The 13,483-nt window shown below is 33.4% G+C and overlaps 1 protein-coding gene across 2 annotated transcripts; it reads right to left on the bottom strand.

Annotated features, from left to right (window-relative positions):
• Positions 1-7,834: 7,834 nt before the first annotated feature.
• Positions 7,835-12,982, bottom strand: LOC110713395 (protein tesmin/TSO1-like CXC 2). 2 transcript variants are annotated; one of them, XM_021891850.1, is made up of 10 exons: positions 12,601-12,982; positions 11,651-11,811; positions 10,832-11,546; positions 9,993-10,408; positions 9,816-9,893; positions 9,363-9,537; positions 9,178-9,273; positions 9,017-9,083; positions 8,759-8,912; positions 7,835-8,674 (listed from the first exon to the last, which is right to left on the bottom strand). In XM_021891850.1, exons 1-10 carry the CDS (start codon positions 12,649-12,651, stop codon positions 8,320-8,322), a joined length of 2,268 nt encoding a protein of 755 aa, XP_021747542.1. In that variant the 5' UTR covers positions 12,652-12,982; the 3' UTR covers positions 7,835-8,319. The 2 variants fall into 2 exon arrangements, with proteins under 2 accessions (XP_021747542.1, XP_021747541.1); XM_021891849.1 differs by having other exon boundaries at positions 9,357-9,537.
• Positions 12,983-13,483: the final 501 nt, after the last annotated feature.

The following is a 13,483-nucleotide window of genomic DNA, read 5'->3' on the forward strand; positions in this document are numbered from 1 at the left end:
TATTTCAATTCCCTCTCAAGACATGTTCTCTTTAGCTTAATTTCTGTTCAGTTCAGCTCCAATCAGTTCAGTTCAGTTCAGTACCTAATTTTATTCTCTCATAAACAATTCGTTTTAGTTCAGCTCCAATCAGTTCGGTTCAGTTCATCTTAGTTCAGTAAATCAGAACAAGCCTTCAATTGTTATTGTATGGAATCGAACAGACGATTCTTCCTACCAAGTACAGCCTCAATCACCATTGTATCAATAGCCAATTGGTTTTGTTATTGTCATAAGTGACAACAGAAATAATTGTTAGTAAGATATTTCTTCAAATTGTTATTGTTGCTTGAATTCTCATCCACCAACCAAATTTAAATAGACCTACATTAATCCATCTTTATTTACTACATACTTGTTAAATATATAAACATATCATTGTTATTTGAAACATGAAAAAAAAAATAGACAATTTTGTAACATATTATAGGTCAACTTAATTAATTATAAACACATGCGGAGTATAATAACGTGTAAAATGACACCAAACTAATCTATTCTTCTCGGAATACTTTTACATCTAGATCTTGTTTTTGCTCGAACCCCTCAAATTATAATCATATATGACACAATATTTAATCCTTTTCAATTTAATTGTCACAATTCACCTTAACATAAATTTGAAACATTAATAATTAGGAAATAAATGTGAAAAATAATCAATTTCATTTGAGATAATAACTAACGAGTATAAAAATGTGTCAACTATTTCAAAACATGAGAAATATTCCGTAAGAATTTATGGTAAATTATCATAATTATCTCATCAATCGTTAGCAAGCTAGTATATTTGTCGTGTATGTAACCTTGCTCCTATGAAAAGAACAGGATAAGTAGTTTTTTATTTTGATGTCTCTTTTGTCCTTTCCAAAACAGTACGGTACACCGCTTGATGTGATGATTCAGTGAGCTACAAAACATTAGTTAATCATAGCTAGAATGCCTAATCTAACCTTGCTTTCTTGAAGATGTTTCTCTTTGGGTTTGGCAAATGCAAATACTTTATGTTAAGGCAAAAGCATACTATAATTTAGTTATTTACCATTTCTTGCTCCTTGTTTAATGGAGTTAGCATATCCATAAAGTAAAAATGAATTCTGGATTATATCATGGATTATTATTGCTTTATACCATTAAATCTGCATCTTGAATTGACCTTAACCTAAATTTCACCACACTCCATTTGTGATTTGTGTTGCTCCCAAGGTAAGGTTAATTGTTTTGGATGCTAATGGACTAATTACATGGTGCGTATATCCTTAAGACCTTAATTTTTGTTTGAGACATTAATGTTAATTAATGTGGTAATTGAGAGAAAGGTTTATGAGGAATATTCAATTGAATATGTCATGAAATAAAAGTAAATACATGTGTAAGATTGATTTTTGACGTACGAATAGAGAAATAGCTACAAGTGACAATGATACAGACATGATTTGATCTCAGGTGTTGAATATTATTCCAAAAAACTTTAACCAATTAAAATAATTGACATCCGCACACAACTAAATTGGTAACAAAAATGATTTACTAATAACAGCTCTATTATTACAATACACCATTCAGCACAAGACTGATGACCTGATCCAAAATATTCACAGGCCTTGATTGAAAATATGCATACACATAAATACATAATAATAGTAAATGTGTATGCATATTTACAATCCCTTGAGAAAATGCACATTATTAAACCAAAATTTTGTCCAATAATCCGATTACCCCTTTTAAATATGCTTTGTGTAAATATTAAATCAAGTTTTAGCTTGCCAAAGAGCTAAACTAAATACGACTAATAATATGATTAATTCGGAAATACTAGTTGTAAATCTTGATGAAAAGATTAGCCCTTTGAAAGATAAATATGTATAGTTGAGCAATAATTCGTATTATGGTTGATTGGTTTGTAATTAATTGAATATTGTGTGTTAGTTGATTAGTTGGTTAGTCATTATTGATCTCTCTTAGCTTCTACCAACTAGATTGATGTTTCTAGCAAGACTTCAAATCTTTTCTTTTGTTACTAATTGCAACACTTTGCAAGTGTTACAAAGCTGATAATGATGAGGTTGCTAGCTAATAATTAACTAGAAGACATTATATATTTATATGTTGTCAATTTGGTAAATATGAAGTAAGGAGTATATAAATTAAAAACATACTACGTATATAGTTATATACATACTCCTTAGTCCTAACATCCTTAGTACTCCGTATTATAATGGTATAACAAGATGTCACAAAATTGGATAGCCCCAAAGGTCGAATTCATTTGACCCAAACTCAAAATGTACACAAAACTTGATGACTCAAATTTTTACTCTGATCAAAGATCATTAAACCTTAAGCCAAATTGCCAATTGTATTCAATGACTGAAATATATTTTCTCAACATTTATATAAGTAATTAACTATAAATTTGAAACTAAAAAAGAAGATTATCAACTCCTTTCAATTAAAAATTACAGCTTCCAAAGCTTAACCGTGTGGCCAACTATATATCATGGGGTTACTTTGTTAGTGTTATAAGAGTTACTCGATCAGTGTTACAAGGATTACTCGGTAAGTGTTATAGGGGTTACCCGATTAGTGTTACTCGGTTAGTGTTCAGGGGTTATTCGATCAATATTACAAGGATTACTCATTCAGTGTTGTAGTGGTTACTTAGTCAGTGTTACAGGGGTTTCTTTATTCTTTTACAAGCAATTACATGGTGTGGCCTACCGCACACAAAACACGCTGAGACTAAAATGAATGAAAGTATTCTCATTATATTACTAATTAATCTAATGCTACTACTAGTAAAGTACTCCCATAGCCAATTACAGTTTAATGGATCAAATTTTTAAAAAGTTGACTATAAATTATCACATATATAAGTTCACGAAATTTTGAAATAAAAATATTTATGTCCTTAATTACATCTTGGAGATTGTTAAAAGTCAAATGAGACAACCTTTAATGGACAAAAGCAAATACACTATTTGATGTTACTCTTCACCATAGTGAGTTGCCATATGCTTTAAGCACACTCACCACGGCCACACACCATCGACAATATTTCTGTCTTCCGCTTGATGTCATCATCAAACAACACGTACACCTTTGATAAAATATTTGAAAGACAACTCAAGAATCATATATACTATCATATATTATGATCATATAAATTAGACCACCCACCAACTCTTAAAGACAACCTTTGTGAATGAAATCTTTTAAAGTGTTAATAGAATAAAGTAGAGTAAAAAGGTGAACACTTTCAAATGGATCTTCAAAAATATGAGAAAAAAAAAAAATGTGTACATTTGTTAGTGATGATCGGATCTAAGTTTTGTTTGCAATTTTAAATGTCAAAGTTATAATTAGCCAGCTTTTATAGGACATGACTACATCATTCCAAAAGGTGGAATGATCGTTCAAGGAAGATATGGAATTATGAGGAGTTGTTGGTTTTATTGATTATTTAGGTTTTAATTGTTTCTTTTTGCTATAAAGTCAAGAGATTGTGTGAACATCTTGCCTATCGTTTATCATGTTAGGAACCTATAAGTGGAAGGGGTAAAAGCATATGGCCCTTATATGACCCCATCCATGTGATGATGTTTCTTATTACTCACATGAGCATAGGCTTGAGAAGTTATTATCCGTTTGGTTGGCAATAATATATGATGGTAATGACGTGGAATTTGAAATGTGGTTCGTAAGAAAAATGAGAAACATTATGTTATATTGGTTTTGAGTTCGGTGCAGTGAGCAACACCTGTCATATTTAAATGCATTGATTACCTTATAAATATGTATACTTGGTGTTAATTTGGATTTGAGAAATAGAAATGTATGACGCATTGCACATATTCCAAAAGTTGGTGTGGTTTTAACTACTATTCATAGGTGGTGCTACTAATCGACAATCTTATGAGGAGGGGAAGGGGTTATTGGGGTTTAATTTTTAGGGTTGGGGGAAAGATTTTTGGGGGAGGAGAGGGTGGGGGAGGTGCATAGAGTGGTGGTGGGGGGGGGGGGAGGTGTGATGAATGGTGAGTTGGCTGGGTGGTGGCTTAAAAATGTGGAAAGTGAAGGAAATAGGTGTTTTTGTGGTGGTGGGACTGATGACTTATTTTCCTTTTTCTTATCGGGTCGGGTCTTAATATAATTTCTCATGCCCTTACCTGTAAAAAAAGCAGCATATTCTTAGGTGCACACTCATGCACCTAGAAATAGGTGTAACAATAGCACAATGTGAGCATTAGCTTTTCAAAAAGTGAACATAGGCATAAAAAATATGAACATTATCTTTTCAGAAAGTGAACATAGGCATAAAAATGTATGATTTTCGATTTCTTATGTGGTGACTTTGTGATTAACTTCGATTAATTAGGTTATACTACCTCCGTTAACATTTAGTTGCAACTTTGGGGTATTATTTGAGAGACATAAAATATTCCAAAGTTACAACTAAATATTAACGGAAGTAGTATATGATTTTCTTAATTCTAATGAATTGAATTTTATCTGATTTACTGCATTTTTTTTTATCAATGAACATAATCAGGAAAAATATGAACATATGCATAGGTTCCCTTAAATGTGAACATTAGCTTTGTAAAAAGTGAACATAGGCATAAAAAAATATGAACTTATGCATTTCAGAAAGTGAACATAACATTTCAAAATATGAACGTAAGCATTGGTTTCTTAAAGTGGATATAAGCATTTAAAAGGTGAACATATACTTAAAAAAAATATTAACATAAACATTTAAGAAAGACAACATATGCATAAACAGATTTAATTAATATTTCATGAACACCACATATTTACATTATGAATATTTGAAATTATATATGAACATATAAATATTATTATGAATATAAATCATTTAATTATGAACATAAAAATTTGAAGAAATAAAAAATAATATGATTGTGAAACATATGCATTATAAGTATTAAATGTTCATTGTTTATTATTAAATGTTCATTTTTTATTATTAAATGTTCATTTTTTTCATGTTCATATACTTTTACTAATGTTCATTTTCTAGAGCGTAGTGTTGATTTTGGCGGATCGCAGATATGTTGTCTGGGTTATTAATTTGGGCCGCGCGTTTTGGGTCTTCCCTTGTTGCACCTATCTTAGGATGCACCTAAGACCAATTGAAAAAAAGTAGCGAGCTTTTTGAGCTTTTATGGGCAAGTTCGGATTTTTAACTAAAAAAAGTGGTTTTAAGCTTGTCCAAACCCACCAATATTTTTAGACCGGATCGGGCGGAGCTAGCAAGCTAGGCCAATGTTGATCAAATGATCACCTCTACTTTTACTTAGGGTAAAATTATCTTTTGCTTCTCATTTTTTATCCTCGATTCTTATGTCTGCCTCCCTAGTTATTGAAAAGGGATTTAAATCCTTAATCCATCAATTATCTCCACAAACTGACAAAAAAATGGGCTATTAAGATGAGTATCGTGAGTAAGGAAAAACATGGGTCCACACCCACAATGGGCAGATGTAACAAATAGAGGAAAGTGAGATACTACCTCTGCTACAGGTTATGCGCAACGATTTGACATAAAACAAAGAGAGAAAATGTCTAATCGTTGCACATAATCTGTAACGGAGGTAGTATATAAAAAATCATTGGAGACGTGTTGATGCACTTACTAGTTCATCCTTGTGCACGAACTAGGGCTGAAAGTAATTCGGATTAAAATCGAACCGAACCGAAAACCAAACCGAATTACTAATTCGGTTTGGATTTTTTAAGAATTCGGATTGGATCGGATTGAAAAAATTGAAAAATATGGATTACGGATTGGATTCGGTTTGGGGTTTAAAAAAACCAAAAACCGAATGACAAACCGAATTCCGACCCAATACTTTAAGCCCATTTTCTTTTCAAAGTATCCAACCACTTTCCCCTTTCATATATAAACTTTAAAAAAGAACCTAATTCTCAATTCTCCTTTCTCAATAGCTTACTCTCTTACAAAGAATATGTAGGAATTTTCAGGGTGAAGTTCGAGTTTTGGATTTGAATGTTGCAAAAGAAGGGAACAAATTTCGGTTTAGGATTAGATTCTAATTTGAAAAACCGAATTAATTCGGTTTGGATTGGATTGGATTGAACCTTAATTCGGTTTGGATTCGGATTGAGATTTCCGAAACCGAATTAATTCGGATTGGATTCAGTTTTGGTTATAATCCAAACCACAAACCGAACTTTCACCTCGAACAACTTATCACACAATTTTGGGATTTTAAATTACTATTATGATTGGTAATTACTCATAGAAACTATTCTTGATTGTCATTCACCTAAAAAAAAGTGACTTGCAAATGGAAAGTACAACAAGGTAGCAACAACAATAAAAGAATGAACAGAAAACCTCCAATCAGCCCAACAGTTAGCAAAGAATTAAATCAACACTGTGAAAAAAACAAAGGTAATAAGACTAGAACCATTAGTTAGCCACAAAAAACAGCCTTGTCATTGTCGTAGGCCATATTAATGGAATAAGGATTTGAAATATGGATCTTGATTCTTGAGGTCCTCCTCCAAGGATAGCCAAGTGATGGGCAAGTGTTGATAGCTAGTAAAGTCATGTGCAAACACTATTGGCCTTCTCTCTTTTTGTAGGAAAATACAAAGGGGATAATCAGATCGTTCGGATTGGGTTTATATATGATCAATTCAGTTGGGGTCATGTTTGAACTAAAATTGCCAGGGTTAAATATCATTTTCGTTTATATTTGTCTATATGCTTATTAATAAGTTAATTAGTGAAGTATTAGACACATTGGTACTTGGTTCGGATCAAATTGAGTCAAAATAAAGTTAAAGTAATTTTAAGTAGAGGTTGGGTGTTTTGGTTGGATAATCGAATATGGGTCGTTTTTGTAGTGTTTTTTTTTTTTAGACTTATATAATTCTCACTATCCAAATTGATATGTCAACTTTTTATCTTGAGGTATCAAAGCTGATTATTATACATATCTACTAATATTGTCTACAATAAAACAATCTCGTCCCTAAAAATAAAGTTAAAGTAATTTTAAGTAGAGTTTGGGTGTTTTGGTTGGATAATCGAATATGGGTCTTTTTTTTTTAGACTTATATAATTCTCACTATCCAAATTGATATGTCAACTTTTTATCTTGAGGTATCAAAGCTGATTATTATACATATCTACTAATATTGTCTACAATAAAACAATCTCGTCCCTAAACTTGTATCTTTCTCTATAAATATGTCCATTACCTCCCGGTACAATAATATATATCACCCCACGGCATAAATGGTAATTGATGGTAATGCAAGTTTTAAATGAAAGTAATTCATTTTGGATTCAAACTGGCCAATACTATTTACATCAAAATAAAGGCAAAAATGTAAAATCAGATCCAGATGAAGGAAATTTGCATCAAACAAAGGTAAAGTCACTCAATCACATACCTCTCCCATTTATAGTTTCTAGAACTTCACAATTTGTTACAATAGAAATTTGAGGAATATAGTTGGTATTCCTTACATTAGTCCCATACATTGTTTAGTGGAAATCGGAAAATTGATCCTCATAACATGTGATACGGCCACCAGAAAAATTCCTATTTACTTATATTGGGCAATACAATACTTGGAGATTTTAGGCTGCCTTTAAAAGCCAACCTGTTTTAGGTGTTACCATTACAATTGAGGACTTTTTTGAACCAAGTATGAAAAAAACCAAACCTTAAGCTGATGTATAATGCAGAAATATATCAAAAAAGCAAAGGAAACAATAAAAAGAGGAAATAACACATTTACATTTTATGGTAGTTATGATTATCTACTACTGTCAAAATTTATTTACAACATATATAGCTGGGATTTAGACACCCAAGCTTTCGTGGTGTTCTACAATCTTAAAGACGCGAAATAGAAAGATACGAGCAATATGGAAAGTATTATAGTTCACTGAACAACCCTTAGAATAGAGCTAGACTACCATTGGGCCGTTACATTCTTACAAATATCCTAACATCCTAAAATAGTCTAATACATTCACATCCTAGTTTGGAATTTAAGCATTATGAAATAGTGAAAAGAATTTCACCTAACAAAAAAAATTGAAATGAGAAGGGAAAAAAATTATAGCAATATTATACAGCTATAACACTAATTAGAGGATTGATAGGTGTGTTATAAGGACTATAACACTAATTAGCACACTTATAACTCCACCTAGAGAAGTGGAGATGATAGGTGTGTTATTACAAATTTTGATGGTAATTTGCAAATTCAGCGTCTTGGACTGAGTGAAGGGAACGCTGGGATAGACTGCAGGATCAGCTTACGGCTGCTCTGGCTGCTCCTATGTCCGAAGGTCTGTCTATTGGCATGGTGAGGAGGAGAGATCCTCTTACTGTTTGGAGACAAAGTCTTTAAACCACTGCTGGGAGGACTACAGTTTTGAAGAACTGTAGGGATTTCATCTGCTACACTTTTAAAATGCTTCTCAGGCCTAGATAATGTTCTAAGAAATGTTGATCTTCCTGGTCCATCAACTTGGTGCAGACCTGAGGATGAAGTAATCATTCCTAAGGAAGATCTTGGCGGCTTTCCCTTTGAGGAAGTTGCCACTGGAATTGATTGCCTGTCACATGGAAAATCGCCAAATAAGCCTTCAGGTAGAGTTTTACAGTTCATTGTTGCAGTGTCGGGATTAAGAATATCATACCTGAAAAGCCTTGATGGTGTCATTGGGATGGCGAATTCAGAATGTTGGCCTTCATCATTGTGGAATGCATGTATATCTGAAGTTTTATCCTGCACGGATTTCTCAGAGGCTTGTATCTTTTCCATTTCTGCTTCTGTGCCAATCAGATTGGACCCTGCAATGAGTTAACATCCGACATGGTCAATCAATTACATTAGCAAATGGTGAAAGTCTAATATATGGTGAGAAAACTTGTAGGCATATAATGAACCAACTCACCATCTTTTCTACCAAATGCATTTTTACACCCTTCACATCTGCAATTGATGGAGCATCCAACACCGCCCTATTTAGTAAAAGGAATGGTTTAATATGATTTGCATTATTGCATTTGAGGACTGAACAGACATCTAAAGAGGTGAAGGACTGAAGGGGCAAACCTGATAACATTCACAATATTTTTTCAGACAATTTGACTTCTTGCAGTTGCATCCTCGCTTGTGACGGGCTGATGCTGGAGTTCGGGTTGTATCTTCCTGTTAAGTAGTTTTAATTGAGTCAAAAAGAGGCTAGGTAAAAAAGTGGAGCTAGGTTTTCTTCTTTTAAAATATTTCCTTACCCCGACCTCTTGAGCTGAATCTGCGGTCCTGATCACTTTGGGAGCAAATGCTAGTGGGTTACGAGATTCAATCTGCTTACGAGTTGCAAGAACTGTTTCTTCATGAATGGGCTTGTTGAAGCAGTCTTGACAGGAACATGGCTCAACACAATAAACACCAGCCGCAAAGCATTCACAATAGCTGCATTCATAAAGAGAAGTCAAACCAAAATATCATGTGAGTTGCTTGCTAAAGGAAGATGATCCAAGCATTATTGGGTTGTTTCAACAATTTAATTCAAATTCTTTCTCTTAAAGCATATTACCATACAAAATTTCTAAGACTTCTTAATACAATATAAGGCTTTGTAGAAGCCAAATATGTCTTATAAGTAATGCAGTGTCATGCATAATACAAACTTCCATCAACACATACTTTTCCAATTTCTTAATTTTAACCAACACAAGAAATAAACTTACAGCTTCAAGCACTTTGATTTTTTACAATTGCAACGTTTACACGACGACTCCCCTTCCCCAATAGTCTCAAATTTGCGCCTGTAACAATACATACAACATGAGTCAGAAAACTCATGCTTTAATGGAAAGCCTGTCAAGCAATTATGCTACTAGAAATTAAAAGTTAACTATACTTGCCTCTTTTTCTTTGGACTATTTGAATTTAAGTCCTCAGTAGCTGCATACACTGATGCTTGAGAAGAATCTTCTGCCATTTCAACTATATTTTCAGCAGGACCAACATCTTCTCTTAAAGAAGTTAAGGAGTTCGTAAGAGGATCCTGTGTATTTGTAGAAAGCAACTCTTGGTTGGAGATTCCGCTGCCCTTCGAAACTCCAGCCAGTGCATTTAAATGCAGGCCAATACCTGGCATAATGCGCTTTGCAGGATCAACCCTGGGCGTGATGGGCTGCCTGTTGGAGGGAGGATTTTCCTCATTCGGTAAAGAAGCCATAGATGTGGAGAAAAGAACACTATCTATACTCCTTTTTGTTCTAGGCATTTCAAAGGTAAGGCATCGCCGTCGTAATCCCCTATGAATACTACTGAAAGGCTGCAAATTCAAAACAGGAATATGCTCAATAGAAGTTCTCCATATACTCCAATAAAAAGAAAAAGGTTTTGAAAGCACTAAAAAACAACACTTTAACTCTCTATGCAAGTATAAAAGAGTGACAATCACACAGAAAAAAGTAGTATGATTATATGAGCAAATCTACAATCAAAGTTGCAAGGACATCACTGTTATTAAAATTCGATTTCAGGCTAGAAAATTCTATAAAACCAAATATAATCCACCCAATCTGAGCCAAATACAAGATCAAAGACAAAGTTATGCATCCAAATAGGCATTGTAAACAGATCCAGATGTCAGAATAGAGAGCATGTAAAACATTATAAAGGTGCATGCAAACAAAGTCCAGAAAAACACAAAGCAGATGTTTAAAGCAGATAAGGATAAGGGGGGCTTTATTACCTGCTTTCCTGGTTTTTCACCAGAAAATAATTCATTGACAGAGGCACTTTCCAAATTCTCTGATGGCTGGTCTATTTGATTCATCTCGGTTGCCTCTGTGGGTTGAGTTGATTGTTCTCTAATTTCATGTGCTTCATGACAACTAGCAGAACCAACTTGAAGCGAAGTTTGCAGATCATATGCCTGCTCAGATGGAAAGCGTGCCAAAAGAGACGCAAAAACATTTGTTTCTTCTTCTTGTGATTTTGGCAATGACCCTTTTGAAGTTTCTGTAACATTAGGTGAATCAAATATAAAAAGGTCACTACTACCAGATATCAGGCTCTGCCAATCACATCCTTCCTCTTCGTTATCATGGTTCGTCTCCTTAGCATTCGATTCTGTCTCAAAGGAACCTCTATCAGAAGGCTCCTGGATAAACTGAATAAGGGCTACTGATGTGTCTGGCTCACTTCTTGTTTCATTGCCAGAGGAATTCACTGCCTCACAGTGGCGAGGACTTCCACTGTCATATTTAAGTTCCCTTGGCAGCTCGGCTGCACAGTCTGATGCATCTTCGAGTGGCTTGGCAGAACCTTCACCACCGTCACCTCTAATTTGTACATTTGGCAGACTTTCAGGGTGATGCTCCGTGCTGCCGTCTTCTTCTGTGATAGAGTCTTTGTTTCCTTCATCTATTGACAGCTGATGTCTCGCAAGATCTGAAACCAGATGCCTTTGACAACAAACAAAGATAAAATAACATGTCAAAAACAGATGAAAATTTAAAACATTATAATGTTACTGAAACAAATACCTTATAATGTACATTAACCATACCTTCTTAAGAACTTATTATCCTTCTGAAAGCTCACATGGGGTGAAGTAAATACAGATGGAGGTGAGGTAAAACTAAGCGAGCCAAACGTCTGAGAAACGTGAATCGTCTTCGTTGGGTTGATAGGAGACAAGCTGTTGATAAAGTTGGAAAAAGGAGACTCCTGCATTAAAGGGAAATGCATACAATTACATCAAACAATTATTCAAAAGAGATAGTCTTGTATCACATACATAGTATGAAATCTGCAAAGTATTACTACTGAACTAACAATCTTTGCACAAAAACCATCAATATAGTAAGAAACTTGAAGATCAAAAACCATCATAACAAAATCAAGTAGGCATTAGAAAGATTTTTCATTTTTAGAAAAAACCCCATAAACCTCGATATTTTTTTTTCTTCTTTGATGTAAGAGAGTCGCAAAAGACAATTATGTAGACGACATTTCGATCCTATCATTACAAATGATAAATTGTATACTCAAAACATGGTTAAAAAATTAGGACCTAAAATCAACCCACAAAAAATTGTGTTTCAATTAAACATACACACTCAAAGTACTTTACAAAAATTTTCCGATAAACCAAATAATAATTTCAACAAACCAAAAAAAAATGTAAATAATCCAAAGACTACAATGTATCAAAATAAGAGCAAAAAAACAGGAATATGTGATTTACCATAAACCCCAATATGAAATCAGGGTTTTGAGGAAAACCAAAAAAACCCTTACACTGCAACAAAATAAACCGATCAAAACAAGGAAAACCCTCAAAAAATCATAAAACTATTGGAAAAAAAAAAACCAAACCCTTAAAAAAATTGAATCAGAGACATGCAAATTGAAACGAAAATCAAGTCAACGACATTACAAACCCAAAAAAACCAACTTTATCACAAAATTAACAACAAAACAGGGTAAAAAGGGAGTAAATTTGAGAAAAATAACCTCAAATTTAGAAACGGGTGTTCCGATCTGATTCCTTTCAGGAGTGTCCATGTTCGCAACTCATACATACAAAAAATAAAATCAAAACCAAAATCAAAAGCCTCTTGTATACTTGGATTATTTTTTGTATCAAAAAACGAAAAACCCGAAAAATAAATTGTATTGTTATTGCGAGGGGATTATAGTTGTGAAAAATGGTAAAGGAGAAGTGAAGTGAAGGAGGAGAGAGAGAAGGAATGAGTGAGATTTGAAGGGAGGAAGGAGCGGGAAAGAGATTTTCTCGTGCTGATAACCCGACCCTACCCTTACCCACCGTAGAATACTACTAGTCGTAGAATTTTATTTTATTTTTAGAAATTTATTTTCTTAAATAAATAAGTAAAAAGTGTATAAAAAGACATTGTAAGTAACGTACAATTGGCTTTTTTTTTTTTTTTTTTTTTGGGAAAAGTAACGTATAATTGGATTTGATTAATTGTTGATAATGGAGTATTTATGTTGCTATTCTTTTGCATGCCGAGCTAGATTTTATGCTTTGACCCAGTATTTCAGCTTTTTAATTAACGTAATATGGAGTATTGTTATAGCTAACCTTTTTTTTTTATTAAATAAAAAATACTTTTTATTTTTTCATTAGTAGTATACACTTTTTTTTTTCCTTTGTGAAAAATGAGACATGGGTTTTATAATATTAGTTTGTATAACATAGCATAATTAGTGGTAAGTAGATTAGAGGTTCTACTACCTTTCAAAAAAAAAAAAAAAGAAGAGGTTCCACTATGGTAGAATAGCTTAATGAAGTAAACAAATTAAAGTTATCCTATGGATTTCGGGTTACATTTAGAGCTGTCAATTCGGGTAAATGGGTCGGGTTTGAGTCGGG

Source organism: Chenopodium quinoa, unplaced genomic scaffold, assembly GCF_001683475.1.
Source record: "Chenopodium quinoa cultivar QQ74 unplaced genomic scaffold, ASM168347v1, whole genome shotgun sequence".
Lineage (NCBI taxonomy): Eukaryota > Viridiplantae > Streptophyta > Magnoliopsida > Caryophyllales > Amaranthaceae > Chenopodium > Chenopodium quinoa.

Excerpts from the sequence above, each read along its gene's own strand:
- LOC110713395 (XM_021891849.1), bottom strand. The coding sequence starts at position 12,651 with ATGGACACTCCTGAAAGGAATCAGATCGGAACACCCGTTTCTAAATTT. Across the intron at positions 9,894-9,992 it reads AATAGTCCAAAGAAAAAGAG|GCGCAAATTTGAGACTATTG; the intron begins GCAAGTATAGTT and ends GTATTGTTACAG. Across the intron at positions 9,538-9,815 it reads AAATCAAAGTGCTTGAAGCT|CTATTGTGAATGCTTTGCGG; the intron begins GTAAGTTTATTT and ends TTATGAATGCAG.